The 14,869-nt window shown below is 40.1% G+C and overlaps 1 protein-coding gene and 1 pseudogene across 3 annotated transcripts in view; one reads left to right on the top strand and one right to left on the bottom strand.

Annotated features, from left to right (window-relative positions):
- LOC120414291 (metastasis-associated protein MTA1) overlaps nt 1-14,869 on the bottom strand; it is a 93,367-nt gene that overhangs the window by 37,983 nt on the left and 40,515 nt on the right. For all 3 annotated transcript variants that reach the window (XM_039575423.2, XM_039575424.2, XM_039575426.2), the window contains exon 4: nt 14,085-14,192. In XM_039575423.2, coding sequence (XP_039431357.1) covers nt 14,085-14,192 — 108 coding nt within the window. The remainder of the gene's footprint in view (nt 1-14,084; nt 14,193-14,869) is intronic.
- On the top strand, nt 2,703-5,446 carry LOC120414294 (guanine nucleotide-binding protein subunit beta-like protein; annotated as a pseudogene).

Here is a 14,869-nt window from a genome sequence, read left to right as displayed (position 1 = left end):
TTAAGAAATTCGTGATTAAAAATATAAAAAAATATATTTTCAAATTGAAGAACTTGAAAAAATTAATCAGATATTAGAGAAATTTAAAAATGCAAATATTTATTTTTGAAAAAAAGACAATAAATCAGAAATTCAAAGCTTGATAATTCAAATAATTAAAAATTAAACATTGAAAATTTCAAAAAAATCTTAATTTTCTAAATTTGAAATAAAAAATAATGGTTTCTAACTTAAAAGTTCCTAAACTTAAAAATTCAAATATTTTTAAATTCGAAATAAAAGAAATCAAAAGTTTGATTATTTCAAAGTTCAGAACACCAAAAATCCAAAAGTTACAGTTTAAAAAATAATAAAAAAATTAAGAAACTAAAAAAAACTAAAATAAGTAAAATTTTAAAATTCTGTACATAAAAAAATGAAAACTCAAATATTAAAAACATAGAAACAGTTCGTACTCTATTTTCCGAAGAACTCGTCAAAATGTTCAATCTCTAATCCTCTAAACCTGATTTTCTAACGACTCCAAAAAAATTTACTTTTTGTGATTCAAGATGGCGCATTTAAGAATTTCCGAATTTTAGAATTTAAACTTCCTAAAATTTAAGAATTCGACTAAATTACATCACATTTTTTGGTTCAAATAAGAATACAAATTGGTAGCACCGTTAAAGGTACAAATCTCGGGTGAGTTTTCAAAAAGCCGTAAGAGCCACCGTGACCACTGACACTAGTTTTCGTTTTTCTCCAAAATGATACAAAATTTCATTTATCTTTAGTTTGGGGCACTTGAAGGACGTGTAGATGAACAATCTCAAGCATTTTTGATATTGGTTTTTCGTAAGAAGTTCGAATACCGATGCAAAAAGGACTATGTTTACCAATGGCTCTTACGGCTTTTTGAAAACTAATCCGAGAAATTATTATTTGGCAATTAAATTTACCTATTATTTAAACACACATATTTAGTCTATTCAAAAAGTTATCATTTTAACACTAAAAAATATCGCTATATCATTTACATTAATGAACTAAGCATGAAATCGTTAACACAAAAAATCGTTCTCAATAAAACCAGACATAAAAAAACTAACTACCCAAAAAAATCATCAATTCAAAATATACAAACGTCTCTTCAAAAAGACTAATTCAATTTAGTGATAATAAAACAAAAAAAAATATTACAACTAATAATAAAATGCTGGATTTCACCAAAATTGCAAACTTTATGTAAACGTGTACTCAACATCCATCACACCAACTTGCAGTCACTTTTCAACAAGAAAGAGAAGAGAGAGCTTGCAGAAAAGTACGGGAACGGTTTTGCTGCAACTTCTGTCTCTCTAATTGCAGAAGTTCTGCCTGGGAAAAAGTTACTTATGTTGCAGAAAAGTACGGGAACGCTCTGCTGCCGATTTCGTGCAGAATTGCAGAATTCTGCAGTACGGGAATAGACCTAATGTTTTGACGTAGAACCAGCGTTGCCAGATTTTGTACGGAAGGTCTGTATCTTGCCGATTCAGATTAAATTCAACCAAAACAATGTAAAAGGGCCGAAGGCGAAGTGTAAACAAAGAGTCTATCCTGCTCACGTCAGTTGATGTTTAACATTTGGATCGAGCAGGATAGACACTTTGTTTACACTTCGGTTTCGGCCCTATTACATTGTTTTGCTAGAAATTTTTTAAGCTTTTTAACAGTCTGGACCTTGTACCTGCGATGAGTTCCTAAGCCCTATGTTAAATTTTATGTGCAACGGTAAGTTTGCTCTGGAGACCCTTCAGGTCAGGGGTGACCAAAGTATGGCCCGCGGGCCAAACGTGGCCCACGAGGTGATTTTTGTGGCCTGCGGACCCGTTTTGAAAGATCATGTAAAGTGGCTCTTTGAATCATTATTTTATAATTCTAAAAAAATAAGTTTAGTATAAGCCTCGGTATAAGCTTTTTATGTGGACCATTATTTTTGATCCCTACTATACGACACAAATATTTTGTTGAAAAACCTATCTTAATAAAAGTTATAATGTGATTAAAAATTGTAATTTCGTAAATTATAAACAAAAAAAAAACGTTCAAATTTTACTAAAATAGAAAACTCAAAAAACAGCATAAACATAGGTATTCGATACCTATGAAAAAGTTAAAATGCAATTTTTTTTTTCTTTCTAAGGTGAGCCTCAACCTCATGTTGCTCTTAGATACCTACCACCTCGGGATTCGAACTCATGACATTTGGGTTATGAATCGATTTGACTAACATTTGATTCAGGCACACCAAAATATATTAAAATTTTAATAAAATGGAGAAATTATTGAAACGATTAGACAGATAATTGGGTCCTAAAATGAGGCTTAGATTGCTGATATTATTGTTTACAGCGATAACGCTTATTTTTCTGCGTTAAATGACCCTTTGTACGACCACAAAGAGTTTAAAATGGATTTCAATTTTGAAAAATTACCCTCGCGGTCCTTCTTGACAGAAAAGGTCCTACTTGATAACTCTTTCCAAGGGGACCATAGTTAATCCATCGAAAAAATGGTGTGTTGTCAACTTTTTTTTGCATTAAAATAAAAAAAAGTGATCAGAAATGGTTTTTAGGCGTATTTTTAATCGTTGCACATAAAAATTTACAAAGGGCTTTAGGACCCTATTTCTTTACTTTATATGAACATAAAATTGCGCAATTTTTCAATTATTGTCCTTCAAAATTTTGTGTCCCGATTTGCCCCGACCTAGAGTATAATATCCAAACAATCCCTTAAAAAATCCGACGGATTGATGAGGTCCTAACGACGTCACTAACAAAGAGGTTTTAAAATTCTTTGTTTGTGGACTCGCTCTTAAAATCAGGTTCTGAAATCTCAACGCAGATTTTTCGTCAACTCATACAGATTTTGTTGACACAATCCAATTATGCAACCCTGCTTGCATTTTCAGTCGCAGGGGTAGTCAACATTTTGCTGCGCGAGCTGTCACCATCACGACGACCACGACCCAGAAAAATTGCGTTTTTGTTGTTGCACCACATTCGTTCGTCCCGTGTTCTTTCTTGGTGTTTTCACGATTCTGCGTTTTCATCTCTAAAATTTAATAATTTAGAGACTGAGAGAATCCCTCAGCTGTAGGTTCCGGTAAGATGATCATCATTATTCCCACCTGCTGCGACTGAAATATGCAAGTTTGTATTAGTTTTCTTTCTGTGTTAATTTACAATAATTGTTATTCGCTTTTTTTCAGCTAGCATACCATGAAACATGCCGGACGAGGACGAAAGTGCTTTTCTCCGTGAAAAATGGAACAGTGCGGCAAATCAACAATGATAGGGACGCTGCAGCTCCGCGGCCAGCTCTCCGGCTGGGTCATCCAGATCGCGACCAACCTAAAGTACCCGGACATAATCCTGTCCTCGTCGTGCGACAAGACCCTGACCGTGTGGAAGCTGACTCGGGACGACGCCAGCTACGGCATCCCGCAGAAGCGCCTGTACGGCTAATCGCACTTCATCAGCGACGTCGTGCTGTCCTCGGACGGTAACTACGCCCTGTCCTTCTCCTGGGAAAAGACCCTCCGTTTGTGGGACTTGGCCGCCGGCAAGTCGACCCGCCGCTTCGAAGACCATGCAAGGACGGACGTGCGCTTCTCGCCAAACCACTCCAACCGGATCATCGTGTCCGTTGGTTTGGATCTCACCGTAGGTCTGGAATCTGGCCAATTGCAAGCTGAAGATCGACCGACGGTTCCTTGTGCATGTCTGTCTAAGGACTGCAAGGCGTTCCTGTGGGATCTGAACGATGGCAAGCATCTGCACACGCTGGAGCAACACAGTGCTCTGCTTCTCGGCGCTGTGCGTCACCTACGGATCGTCGATCAAGATCTGAGATCTGGCCTGCAAGACCATGGCCGACTGGCCGCAGTAGCTGTCGCCGGCCTGGTCCACCGACGGACAGACCCTGACGCCGGCTACTTCGACAACATCATTCGCGTCTGACAGGTGTCCGTGTCGGTTCGCTAAGAAGTGTGCGCAAACTAAATCCAGGGGCACCAGTCGTCGCCAGGAGAAGAATAAGAACGGCGTGGCCGATTACTCGTAGATGCGAGGACACTAGACGCCGTCGTCACATCGAAACATCATCCGGAAATCACTGGTGGAAGCAGGCCAAAAGAGTTACACTCAGCTGGTAAGTTGTAATTCGTTACAATTATGGAGTATAAATTTATACTTTTTTTATGCAGCTCGCTTACGCCGCTGACCATTCAGCTCTTCCATGAAGGCCTAAGGGGGTTTGAATTTGGCCGATCGCTGGATTGGCGCAACAGGACGCAACAACTGCAAAGACGGTCTTAAAGTGACTTAGTACAGCTCAGGCCACCAATCCGAGCGTCGAAAGTATTTTGCTGCGTGACGTCAACCTGCAGCAGGTGGTTTCGGTCGAGCCGTCCGTGTTCACCTTCATCACCAGTTCTACAGTTCGAGCCTGAAGGGAGACTAGATCGAGATTCGATTCGAGATCGAGTATTCGGCTAGGAGGATCTGTAGAGGTGCAAGGTGCACGATTTGAATTGATCAACTGTAAGTTTTGCCAATTTTTTATTACTAAGTAAAATCCGCAGAGCTAAAATCACAATGTGGTTTCTTATCAAACAAGTGAGCATTTGTATTACTCCGTTGAATTTAAAATCCCATGCTATTTTTCAAGCACTTGGTTGCCTGCAGTTTGAAATGATTCTTTTTTGTATTATCTGGTCAATAATACGCATTATGTCAATAGAATCATGTGCTTGAATTGATTAGAAATGATAAAAAAGAGTATTTTTTCATACTACATTTTCTGTAATTCTGTAATTCGTAATTTCGGAATACATTCGTCCGGCTTCAGCTGAAGATTCATGCTGTCCCATGTTGCATGTTCGAGTGTAGACCTACGGAAAACCTTGCCGCGAGGAGAGGTGAGTGAGAAGTACACGAACCACCTACGACATAATTCCTCGGGCGGCCCAGGTCAACTCGAAGTTACCCCAGGCACCCCCAGTGCAGGACACATTGGGGGTAGAAAGTGGATAGAATTTTCAGTGAATACAATAGTTATGACAATATAGGTTCATATAATCCTTATTTCTTGATCTTACCTTTTGACACTATCAAACCTAGCAATATTACTATTGCATCTTACCATTCCCTTTTGATAGTGTCAACTTCAAACCTTCATCCATTGTGCAATTAACACATAATTTCCGCTAAATTCTTCATGCGGAATCGTCGTCTACTTTCTTCGCCTTATTATCACTGAACCACGGCGCGATATTGTTCTCACATTTTTTGAGTTTCAACGACCGATTGTTATTCACGCACTTATAAAAATATTTGTTCTGTTTCGCGGCTTTGTGAAAAATACACGTGTGTTGGCTTATACAATGACTTTTTTGGTCATCGTATGCTCGCAAGGTACATGAAAGAGAAAAAGAGAAAAATGGGATAAGTACAATGTGAAATAAAATCGAACATTGAATAACAGACTAACACATAAAGAAAGAATAAAGAAACCTTATTTTGCAACTAGACAGAACTACCAACTTGTAACGAGAAGTTTACAAGATAACAACTGAAGTTGTGAAATATGGGACAGGACAAACAAACTAGAATAGTTAATATATATAATAAAACAGATTGAACGTACCTTTAATCATATTAATAACAGTTATGCCCAAATTTCTTACCAAATTTTTTCAGCAGTTACATTTCTACAATAATGTATTGCGATTCCAAGATTGAAGAATAGAGTAGTTAAAGTTTGTGAGATAAGGGACAAGTTATAGCAATAGCAAAATAAATAGATGGATAGATTTTACTAAATTTTATCTTAAAATAATAGGAAAAATCTAGCCTGTTTTGAAAATAGCCAATGCACCAATTGCAAACATACAGCATTTCACACTCACACCGTATGGAGTAAGTGTGATAAACTATATGTCGACATTCGGCGCATCACCTTTTTCAAAATACAGGAAATGATAGAAGGAAGGCTCCATTATGTAGAGCGGAAGGCTTCTGCAATACTTAGAACTCAGAACAGGCATCCTCTGAAATAAGAGAGAAAGACAAATATTAAAATTGTGGTATTATCACTAAATCCTATCATCCTTTCACCCCCCAAGACATGGTCTATCCTTCGTGCCTTCGTGTCTTGGGTGATGGCGAATTCTACCTTCTTCAATGATCTTCGGACCACCTCCAACTAGAATTCACAACAGGACCTCCCTCGGCTCCAGTTTACAACATGACAGCGACGAGAACACAGCCGAATGGGAGTTGACAGTATTAAATGCATGCTATACCCTTTGCTTTGCTGGATACTTACTAATAGCAAAGGGCGAGAGTCCTGCGACTCTCAGCAATCATGAATACTGCCCATTTGCCACAAAGAGTATTTTTTCATACTACATTTTGGCCATAAAAGTATTTGAAATTTACATCGGATTTAAAATTCAACGGAGTAAAAAAATTTCGAACTTTGGTAAATTTACGTAGATTTCATCGGAAATTTACATGTTTTCGAAACGCTTTTTGTTCTACAGAATTAAATCGGATGGCATGTAAATTTAAAATGAAGTTGATGTAAATTAGCATCATTAATGACGTGCACTTTTGGTACATCATAAATGATGTAAATTTACCGGATTTTTTTTTTCTGTGTAGAGAAATAGTCTTCAGCTTCACCAAGCTTTCGCAGAAAAAAAAGCCAAACAGGGCGTCGAAGCGAAAGTTCAAACCCGTTCTTTTCTTCCTTTCCCAAATGAGATAAAAAAAAAGAAAACAGAATAGAATAACACGAATTTCCATTTTGCTCTCGCCCTTTTGATCCACACACCCACCCAATTTTCCAGGACTCGGTCGTCGCGGCTGCCCACCATCAGCAGCGCAATTGTCGTCATCGTTGGTCTGTGTGAAACCCTTTCTCTGGTGGGTTTTGCCTCCCAAAGGAAAAGGACAACACGCTCGATATCTGATCCACCCCCCATCATCATCGTCGTCGTGGTCGTTCCGGACTGGATCAGAGATTAAAAACACGGACGACGACGGTGGTTTGAAGTGAATTTCGATAATTCCCACAATCAGTAAGAGGTGTCTTTAATGACCTTCGATAACCGGAACAACAATGGCTTTTTGGTCTGGTTGTCTGTGAGAGAGGAAGAACCAGAAAAAATGGCAACAGTCCAGCAGATTCTGGGAAAACCGGCGTGCGCACGTGGCTAGACACGATGCTGCTGCTGCTGTGAGAGGACATGGAGACACTACCCTCTGGGTCCGCTGTCTCGAAGTGGGGGTGGGTTTCCCCGAAAATGCAACAATGACACCAATAGTAACAACAGCAGTAAGGGTGTAACAACAGACGAAGAATGGACTGGTGTTTGGTTGCTACCACATGTGGTTCGTATCGACTTATTTATCCTTTTTATGGAAAGGTTTTGCAACTCTTGGTGAATCAAGTTTTGCGTGGAAATCAGCTGATATTCCCAGAATTTCTTGAAATAAGGATCACGCTTTTCTCTGGAATGCAGAGATACAATCAACTCTCCATGTATCCATATCGAAGGTACCAACAAAGATGAAGACAGGTGGTTGATACCAACTCCACAAAGTTGTAGAGTCTTTATAAGGACTCTCATTTATTAAACAATTTTCTAAACCAAAATCATTTCAATAAAGAAGTTCATGGAGATCAGCTGATATCGCCTGATGTAAGTGATTCCTCAAAAAAATCAGCTTCTCCTTACTAAGGGAAAAATCACTCCACACTGCCAAGTGAATTTTGCTCACCACTGGGTGGTACTTTCCGAAAAAAGGATTCAGAAGCCAAAGAATCATACTGATGGAAGTTGTTGCCCTCGGTGGTGGTGCACGGTCGTCATCTACCTTCAACGGATGCGCCTGAGAAGTGTGAAACGGGAACCGAATCCTCGCCGGGAAGCGTGCATTGGTTGGGAGATTCATGTACGAATACGGGAGCAAGGTTATGATGGAAGTATGTGGTTTTCGTACTTGACGTGGGCGGTTTGAGGGATTTTCCGTGGATTCCCCCAAATTCACACATATTGCCTTGTTTAATTAGACTAAGTGAAACAGATCTAGGATAGAGATATCTACCCAAGAAATTACACTCTTAATTTTTCCTCTTCACCTTTCTAAAGAAAGAACGAAACCGTCAAAGTTGTTCGCGCGAATGAACTTACCATAACTCGCCCCGGTTCCCATTTTAGCATTTCTCTAGCAAAACTGGAAATGAATTTTATTTTTTATTTTTTGATTTGGCTCAAACTTTGTTGGCCATTTGTGTCAATGGTTCATCCATACAAGTCTTCATACAATTTTGGCAGCTGTCCGTACAAAAATGATTCGTAAATATTCGAAAATCTGTAACTTTTTAGGGAATTTTCTGATCAAAGTTGTAGGTATTGACGAGGACTGTTAAAAAAATAGATACACGTAAAAAAATCTTGCCTTTTTTAATTATCTTTTTTTTTTCAAAAAAAAAACTCAATTTCCCAAATAACGTATTTTTTTTGATTTTCAAGATGTTTTTTACATGTTTTAGGGAACCAAACCCCACAACTTTTGAGCCATTGAGAAGTATGGTAAAAAAAATTGCAGCCGAGTTATAATTTTTTGAAAAAAAAAAAGTGTATTTTGGAAAATCGAAATATGGTGCATACAATTTTTTTTACATAATTTTTAATTTAAATTTGAATTTACAACACAATATTTTCAATCTGACTAACATTTCAAAAGGGTGTTAAATACAGTGTTTGGCCTTTTTGAAATGTTAGTCTAGCTTAAAAAAATAATTAAAAAATAGGCAAGATTTTTTTCCGTGTAACTATTTTTTCTGAACAGTCCTCATCAATACCTACAACTTTGCAATGACTCAAAATGGCTTCATTGGTCATAGGAAAGGCCCCCATAAAGTTAAAAAAATACAAAAAATAAAAATGGTCGAAAAAGGCCGATTTCGTAGAGAATTGCTCATTTTGGCTTCATAATTTATGAATGAACCAATCTCGGAGTACCGCCTCAGAATATCGATTATTGGCGCTCGGGAAATAAATTATGCGACGCACGTTACACGGCGGGCTTCGAGGTTGGCACACGCCACGTTTTCCCGCGTGCAATTCAATTAATTAGAGGCCAGGCTTGTGAATTGCCGTGGTTCCAGGACTCATCCAAATCGTAATTCAATTGCCACCTCGTAGCTGCGGACAGGTTGGTTGAATCTTTGAAAGGGTTGCAATATCTGAGCACAACAAATACAATTTTCTCTAAAATAACATCATGTTATATTTTACGGCTTCACGGTCCGATGGCGTCCACCGGACTTGCGGGGGTCACGTGGTGCCCTTTTCGGAAAATGTCACACGCGCCCACAACGGCGGCGAATGACGCCTCTCTGGAGTTTCTAGAACTGGCTACTCTTTATCTTTCTTTTTTGAAGGAGGGCGAGAGGAAGGTGCGTGCGTGCAATGAATAATTCAATCGCATTGTTCGCATTGTGAGGGGGAGACGGCACATGTTATTGTTAATGAAACTGTTATCACCAGCTGGCTAATTAAAATCAATTTGCGCACTCGCACAGAGAGCGAGTATCGACAGTTCCTCGTCGATATGAATCCCTACGTAATTGTGTAGTCCGAGTCCAAGGTCCCAAGAAGACACTTCTGGTCTCGCCCCTCCTCGATGTCAAAGCACTCCCACAGTAACGATAATAATAGCTATGGCCACCGCGCGTAGATCTTCACGCACCGATCTCGTCTTGTCCGGTGATGGAGGTCGCGGACCTGAGCTCAATCCACCCAGTACCATCGTCGGTCGTCGGATCTAGGCGAAACATGGACTGACGGACGGACTGCGAGCTTTGCGCATAGTAATTAAAAGCAAACAAAACATGATTTATATTTCATTATAACGGAAAATTTGCATTCGCAGCCAGGCAGAGACGCGGGGAATGGCTTCCTGCTTTCTTCTTCTCGACTGGGCGAAGGCGGAGATCTGTGCCTGGCTGTTTTGGCTTCGCGCGTAATGGCAGCGCACAGATATACTGGCCGGCCAGGTTAGAAATGGGAGCCACGCCACGGGTCAAAGGGAAATGAAAGCTAACGGGTGATCGGGCAGTTGGGGTCGCGAGAAAGGGAGAGTTCAGGTCGTGATTGGAACTGAAGCAGAAATTTTGGTAGTAGGGTGGGGAAGCTGATTGAGGATTGGACTTGTTTACAGCCTGATAGAATCCTAAAAATATTGCTGATATGGCAACCAGTGGAGGTAGAAGTACTTAAAACATCTTTCCGGATTCAATCACCATGTCGAATCCTAACATTTGCAAGAACTTAAGATACAAAGATTCTTATATTGAGAACTCATTATTGGGAATTGTCCGAGCCTAACTTCAATTCATCTGTTATCATCTCATTTCAGGTGAAAACAGTTGATTTGTCAGAAACAAATTTCCAACTATGAAGCTTCACTATTATTCTTGGAATGTCATAGCTAAGAAGAACTCTTAAGGGGTTAATACATGTAGCAAATCACAAAATTTCATATTACAGAAAAATTATTAAATCCACTAAAAAGGTGAATTTAAATCACTCCTGAAAGTTTCATGAAGATATTTCATGATTTAACTGAGTTAGAGACGATTTAAGCTTAGAATTTTGCCATGCGCAAAGCAAACTGTCTAACTTTCTGAGCGTTTTTCTCTAAACACCGTGTTGATTTACGGGTGCCACGATATCTCGAGATGAGGTGGACCAAATTGGCTGAAATTTGGGGTGAAGACTCTCAAGACATATCCCGTGTGCATGACGAAGCCCGATTTTGAAATTTTGAATTTTCAAAAATTATAAAAATCAAAAACTGGCGATTTTTTATATGAAAAACAGAAAAAATATTTTTATCTTTTTTTTAAACAAACTTTTTGGCCTTCGTCATGCACACGGGTCCGGTTAACGAGTCTTCACCAACATTTTGAACAGATTTGGTCGAAGCAATGTTGAGATATTGTGGCACCCGTTTTTTGAAACTGCTACAACCAAATGTCTTCAAATTTGTTTTGTTTATAGATGAAAATGTATATTTAAATGCCCTGAAAACAGATTTTGAAAAAAGTTTAAGTGTGTGCTCAAACCACCGATATTTTTGGCCGCTTTACATGTATGTAACCCCTTAATAGTTTATACGATCCTGGACAAGTGATTCCGAGTCAAAATCCGACGACCTCTTGCTTGCTACAGAGGTGGACTAATAGACTTTAACTCAAGGAAGTCCGTAGTAACAGTTCAATAGGGCGAATCTGCGTTTGTAAACAAGCAGTCTATCCCTTTCTTACGTGACGTGAACTGTCACTTGAGTAAAAGGGATAGACTGCTTGTTTACAAACGCAGATTCGCCCTATTGAAATGTTACTACGGAAGTCTTCGGACAGACCATTTTCTGAGTTTACTTGGAATACCTCAAATCTCTAAGTGTGCGCAGAACAACCGATCGGTCAGGATTTGAACTAAATCCATGTTCCGTACGCTCGTAATAAAGGCAAAACTTCACCCCAAACGGATCCCATGTCGCACATTTCCCCCAAAAAAGGGAAAAACTCCCACCATTTTTTCAAGTGCCGAAAATTTTCGGTGCTCCTCGTTTTTTACTTTCCTCTGTCCAAAGGACTGCTTGCTAGCGTGGTTTCACCTCATCGGGAATCGTAGAATCCTCGCCCATTCACGAATGTGTTGGTGTATCCTCACGACACTACACGTGCGGGGTGTATGTGTGAGCGAGACTCCGTTGAAGCCGTTCGCTCCGGTCCACCGTGGCTTTGTTTTAAATTTTACATTATCCGCCCGAGTGAGCACCGGCATTCGGCGAAGTTTTAAATTAAAATTTCCCTCGTTTTTTTTGCTATCATTCGCGAGGACCAACTCGAGAGGACGGCGCGCTGCTACTTCTGGCGAATGATAAACGAGAGTTTCGCTTGTTGTTGGTCCGACCAAGAAGGTGGTCGTTTTGGTGTTTTCTTTCTTTCATCCCTTCAAGGGGTGAGAGCAACGCGTGCAAGTGTTTGTACCTGTAGCCCATTTCCGGTGTGTGTTGTTGTTTCTAGAATTTCAGGACCTTTTTGAGGGAGTTCTGCGTGCGCCACAAGAGATGGAGGATTTTCGAGTGGTTTTGGAGGTGATCTGGTTGTGACAGTTTTTCACCCTACGTCATTAAAGGGGTGATTTGTTGCTGATTTAAGTAGCATTTTTGTCAGTTAATATAAAACACGTTGAATTTGAACTTTTTATTCTTGACCATTTCTAAAACAAGCCACTATTTCGAAAGCCAACTCGCAGCGATCCTCATTCTGCCATCGTTCGTACATCTTTCATGATATTTTCATCATTTTTGGCAACACTTTAACCATGGGACAGGAGGCCTTGTTTGTCGAACCGTTTCCCATCGAAAGCTCCCATTTTCTCCAGCACACAAGGGTAGAAGCACTAACGAGCCCGCGAGTCGGGCAGTTCCATCTGTTTTAAGAAGTTCGCATCTTCTAGAGAAGCACCTTCCTGCTCGATACAGGCCTGTTGTACTTCTTCCATGGACTATATGTCAGGAGTGTAAGATTATTTTTAACTATTCAAACATTAAAATTACCTCAGCAACACAGAACAAAATCCGATGGTAAATTCGCATGCAAAAGCATGCACATCACCTTCGTCAAAATAAACACTTAATATTACACACTGCATGCACAATTTTTGCAAACACAAAAAAAAAAGTTGCAACCGGCTGGATTCAAACCCAGCACCAACAGTAAGGACTGGCGCCTTAGCCCACTCGGGCATCAGACCGATGTAAAGCTGTAAGGATAAACGCATATTTGAGCTTGACATTTCGGTCAAGTAGGTTTCCCATACTGATGGGCTACATATTTCAGGGTGTAAAATCGCATAAAATTGCATGAAATAATGCAATATTAATTTTACACCCAGGCCTTTTTCACGCAGCTGGATTACTACTTTTTTAGCTGTGAAGTTTTGAAGCGATACTCGCCAGCAAGATGAAAACACAGTCAAAATTCATTGAAACTTGAAGTTAAATTAAACCAAAGTGAAACCTTCGAGTTCTAACAAATGACTGTTTGCTCCCAAATAATCCCTTGATATGTTTCTACTTCAAACTCAAATGTGAACAAAAACCTAATTATGAACCAAATCGGATCATCTCGTCAGCACAGTTCATCGCAAAACAACTTTTTGTGCAAAACAAAGAATTTAGTTTCATATGACGTTTGTTTTAATGATAATAAAGTCATTAGACAGAAATTGAAATTATATTTAAATTACACGTGATTTTCAAGGTAAAGTACCTGAATCTCCTCCGACTCCGACCAGCGGATGATTCAGCAAATCCTGTTTCTCACGCATAAAACAAGTCAATTTGTCAATTATCTACTACGACCACCTGACGCTGCAGACATGGGTCCAGCCAGATACAGCAGCATCCCCAGAAGACTCTCGTCGTATGCAAATCGCAAGCTGCGATATCAAAGACCAAGCGGCGATTTCGAAAACCTTGACCACATTTGAAGACTGCGCGTGATGATCAAAAAGGAATAAAAAAAAAAAGTTCGAAAATCCGCGCTGTCTCCGTGACGAGGGAAGGGTTCTAAATTACGTAACGTCTTTTATTTTTTGGCTTTTTCTTCAGTGCCACTCGGCCAAAAGAGGATGCAAAGTTTTGCGTGCCGGTCTAATTTATAGAGAAGAGTCGAATGCACACATATAATTATAGACTTTGGAAGACGATCCAAATGAGGCAGCGAAAAAAGAATGAAACTCTCGGCAATCTTCGAGCAAGCTCTGGTACAACGAAGTCGTTAACCGACAAACAAAATTACAAAGAAAACGACGAGGTCAGTGCAGTTTACCGCCAGAAGCTGTTCAGCGATCACCTCATCATCGCAGTGTGATCATCGAGAGATAAAACGCGCAATTTTGGACGGGGGCTCCAGGGTTCGAGACTTATCTCGCGATGACTGACGGACACACAGTGGACACTTACCTAGGGCGGGATCTAACACAGCTTGGGCGGCCTGCTCCTCGCCGACCGGCGTTTTCAGCCACATCTTTTTCAGCTTCATCGCGACGGGCGAGTCCTCCGAAGTGGCCACTGGAAGGAGAGAATGTTAGAGATCATTGTTAAGACAATTATTCCGACTGAAGATTCCTTTTGAACTTTGCAAGGTACTCAATAGAATTACTTTCTTTTCTAAATTATGTCATGCACAGTCGAGACCACCGACTTTGATTAAAATCTACAAGTTTCGTTACAATTTTGGAAGCCTACGAATAGCTTTATACCAAACTGTACTGTCCTAATTCATCCAGAAGCAATTCCATCCAATCTGCACCGGAATGCACAATAAACAAAAGAGTACCCCAACCCACTAACCACCAAAGCCACACATTGGGATGATCTCCCTGGCAGAGAGCTTGGCAAACGCAATTTCCGCTCCGCACCCCAAAAACTCCCCTGCCGGAAACCATCAACAAACCCTTGAAACGATCTCATTAATGAAGACAGACCCTGTCCATCCGTGTCCGGTGTCCGTTCGGTTAGAGCTTTTATACCCATTTTACAGGTTTTTATTCTGTTGTTGCTGATGCAACACCCCAGATATTGACCTGCCAATGCTCCTACCACCGAGAGTACACGTCACGGATGGCCGATTCCATCTGCAGCCGACCACACCGTAACTGCAGCATGGTCCTGAATATCCCGGACCCGTTTTGGAAGCTAGGAATTTAATATGCTCGAACGAATCTATTCTTTAATTAATTATTTGC

This window comes from Culex pipiens, chromosome 1 (genome assembly GCF_016801865.2).
Source record: "Culex pipiens pallens isolate TS chromosome 1, TS_CPP_V2, whole genome shotgun sequence".
NCBI classification, from domain to species: domain Eukaryota; kingdom Metazoa; phylum Arthropoda; class Insecta; order Diptera; family Culicidae; genus Culex; species Culex pipiens.
This window is presented reverse-complemented; position numbering and strand designations above follow the sequence as displayed.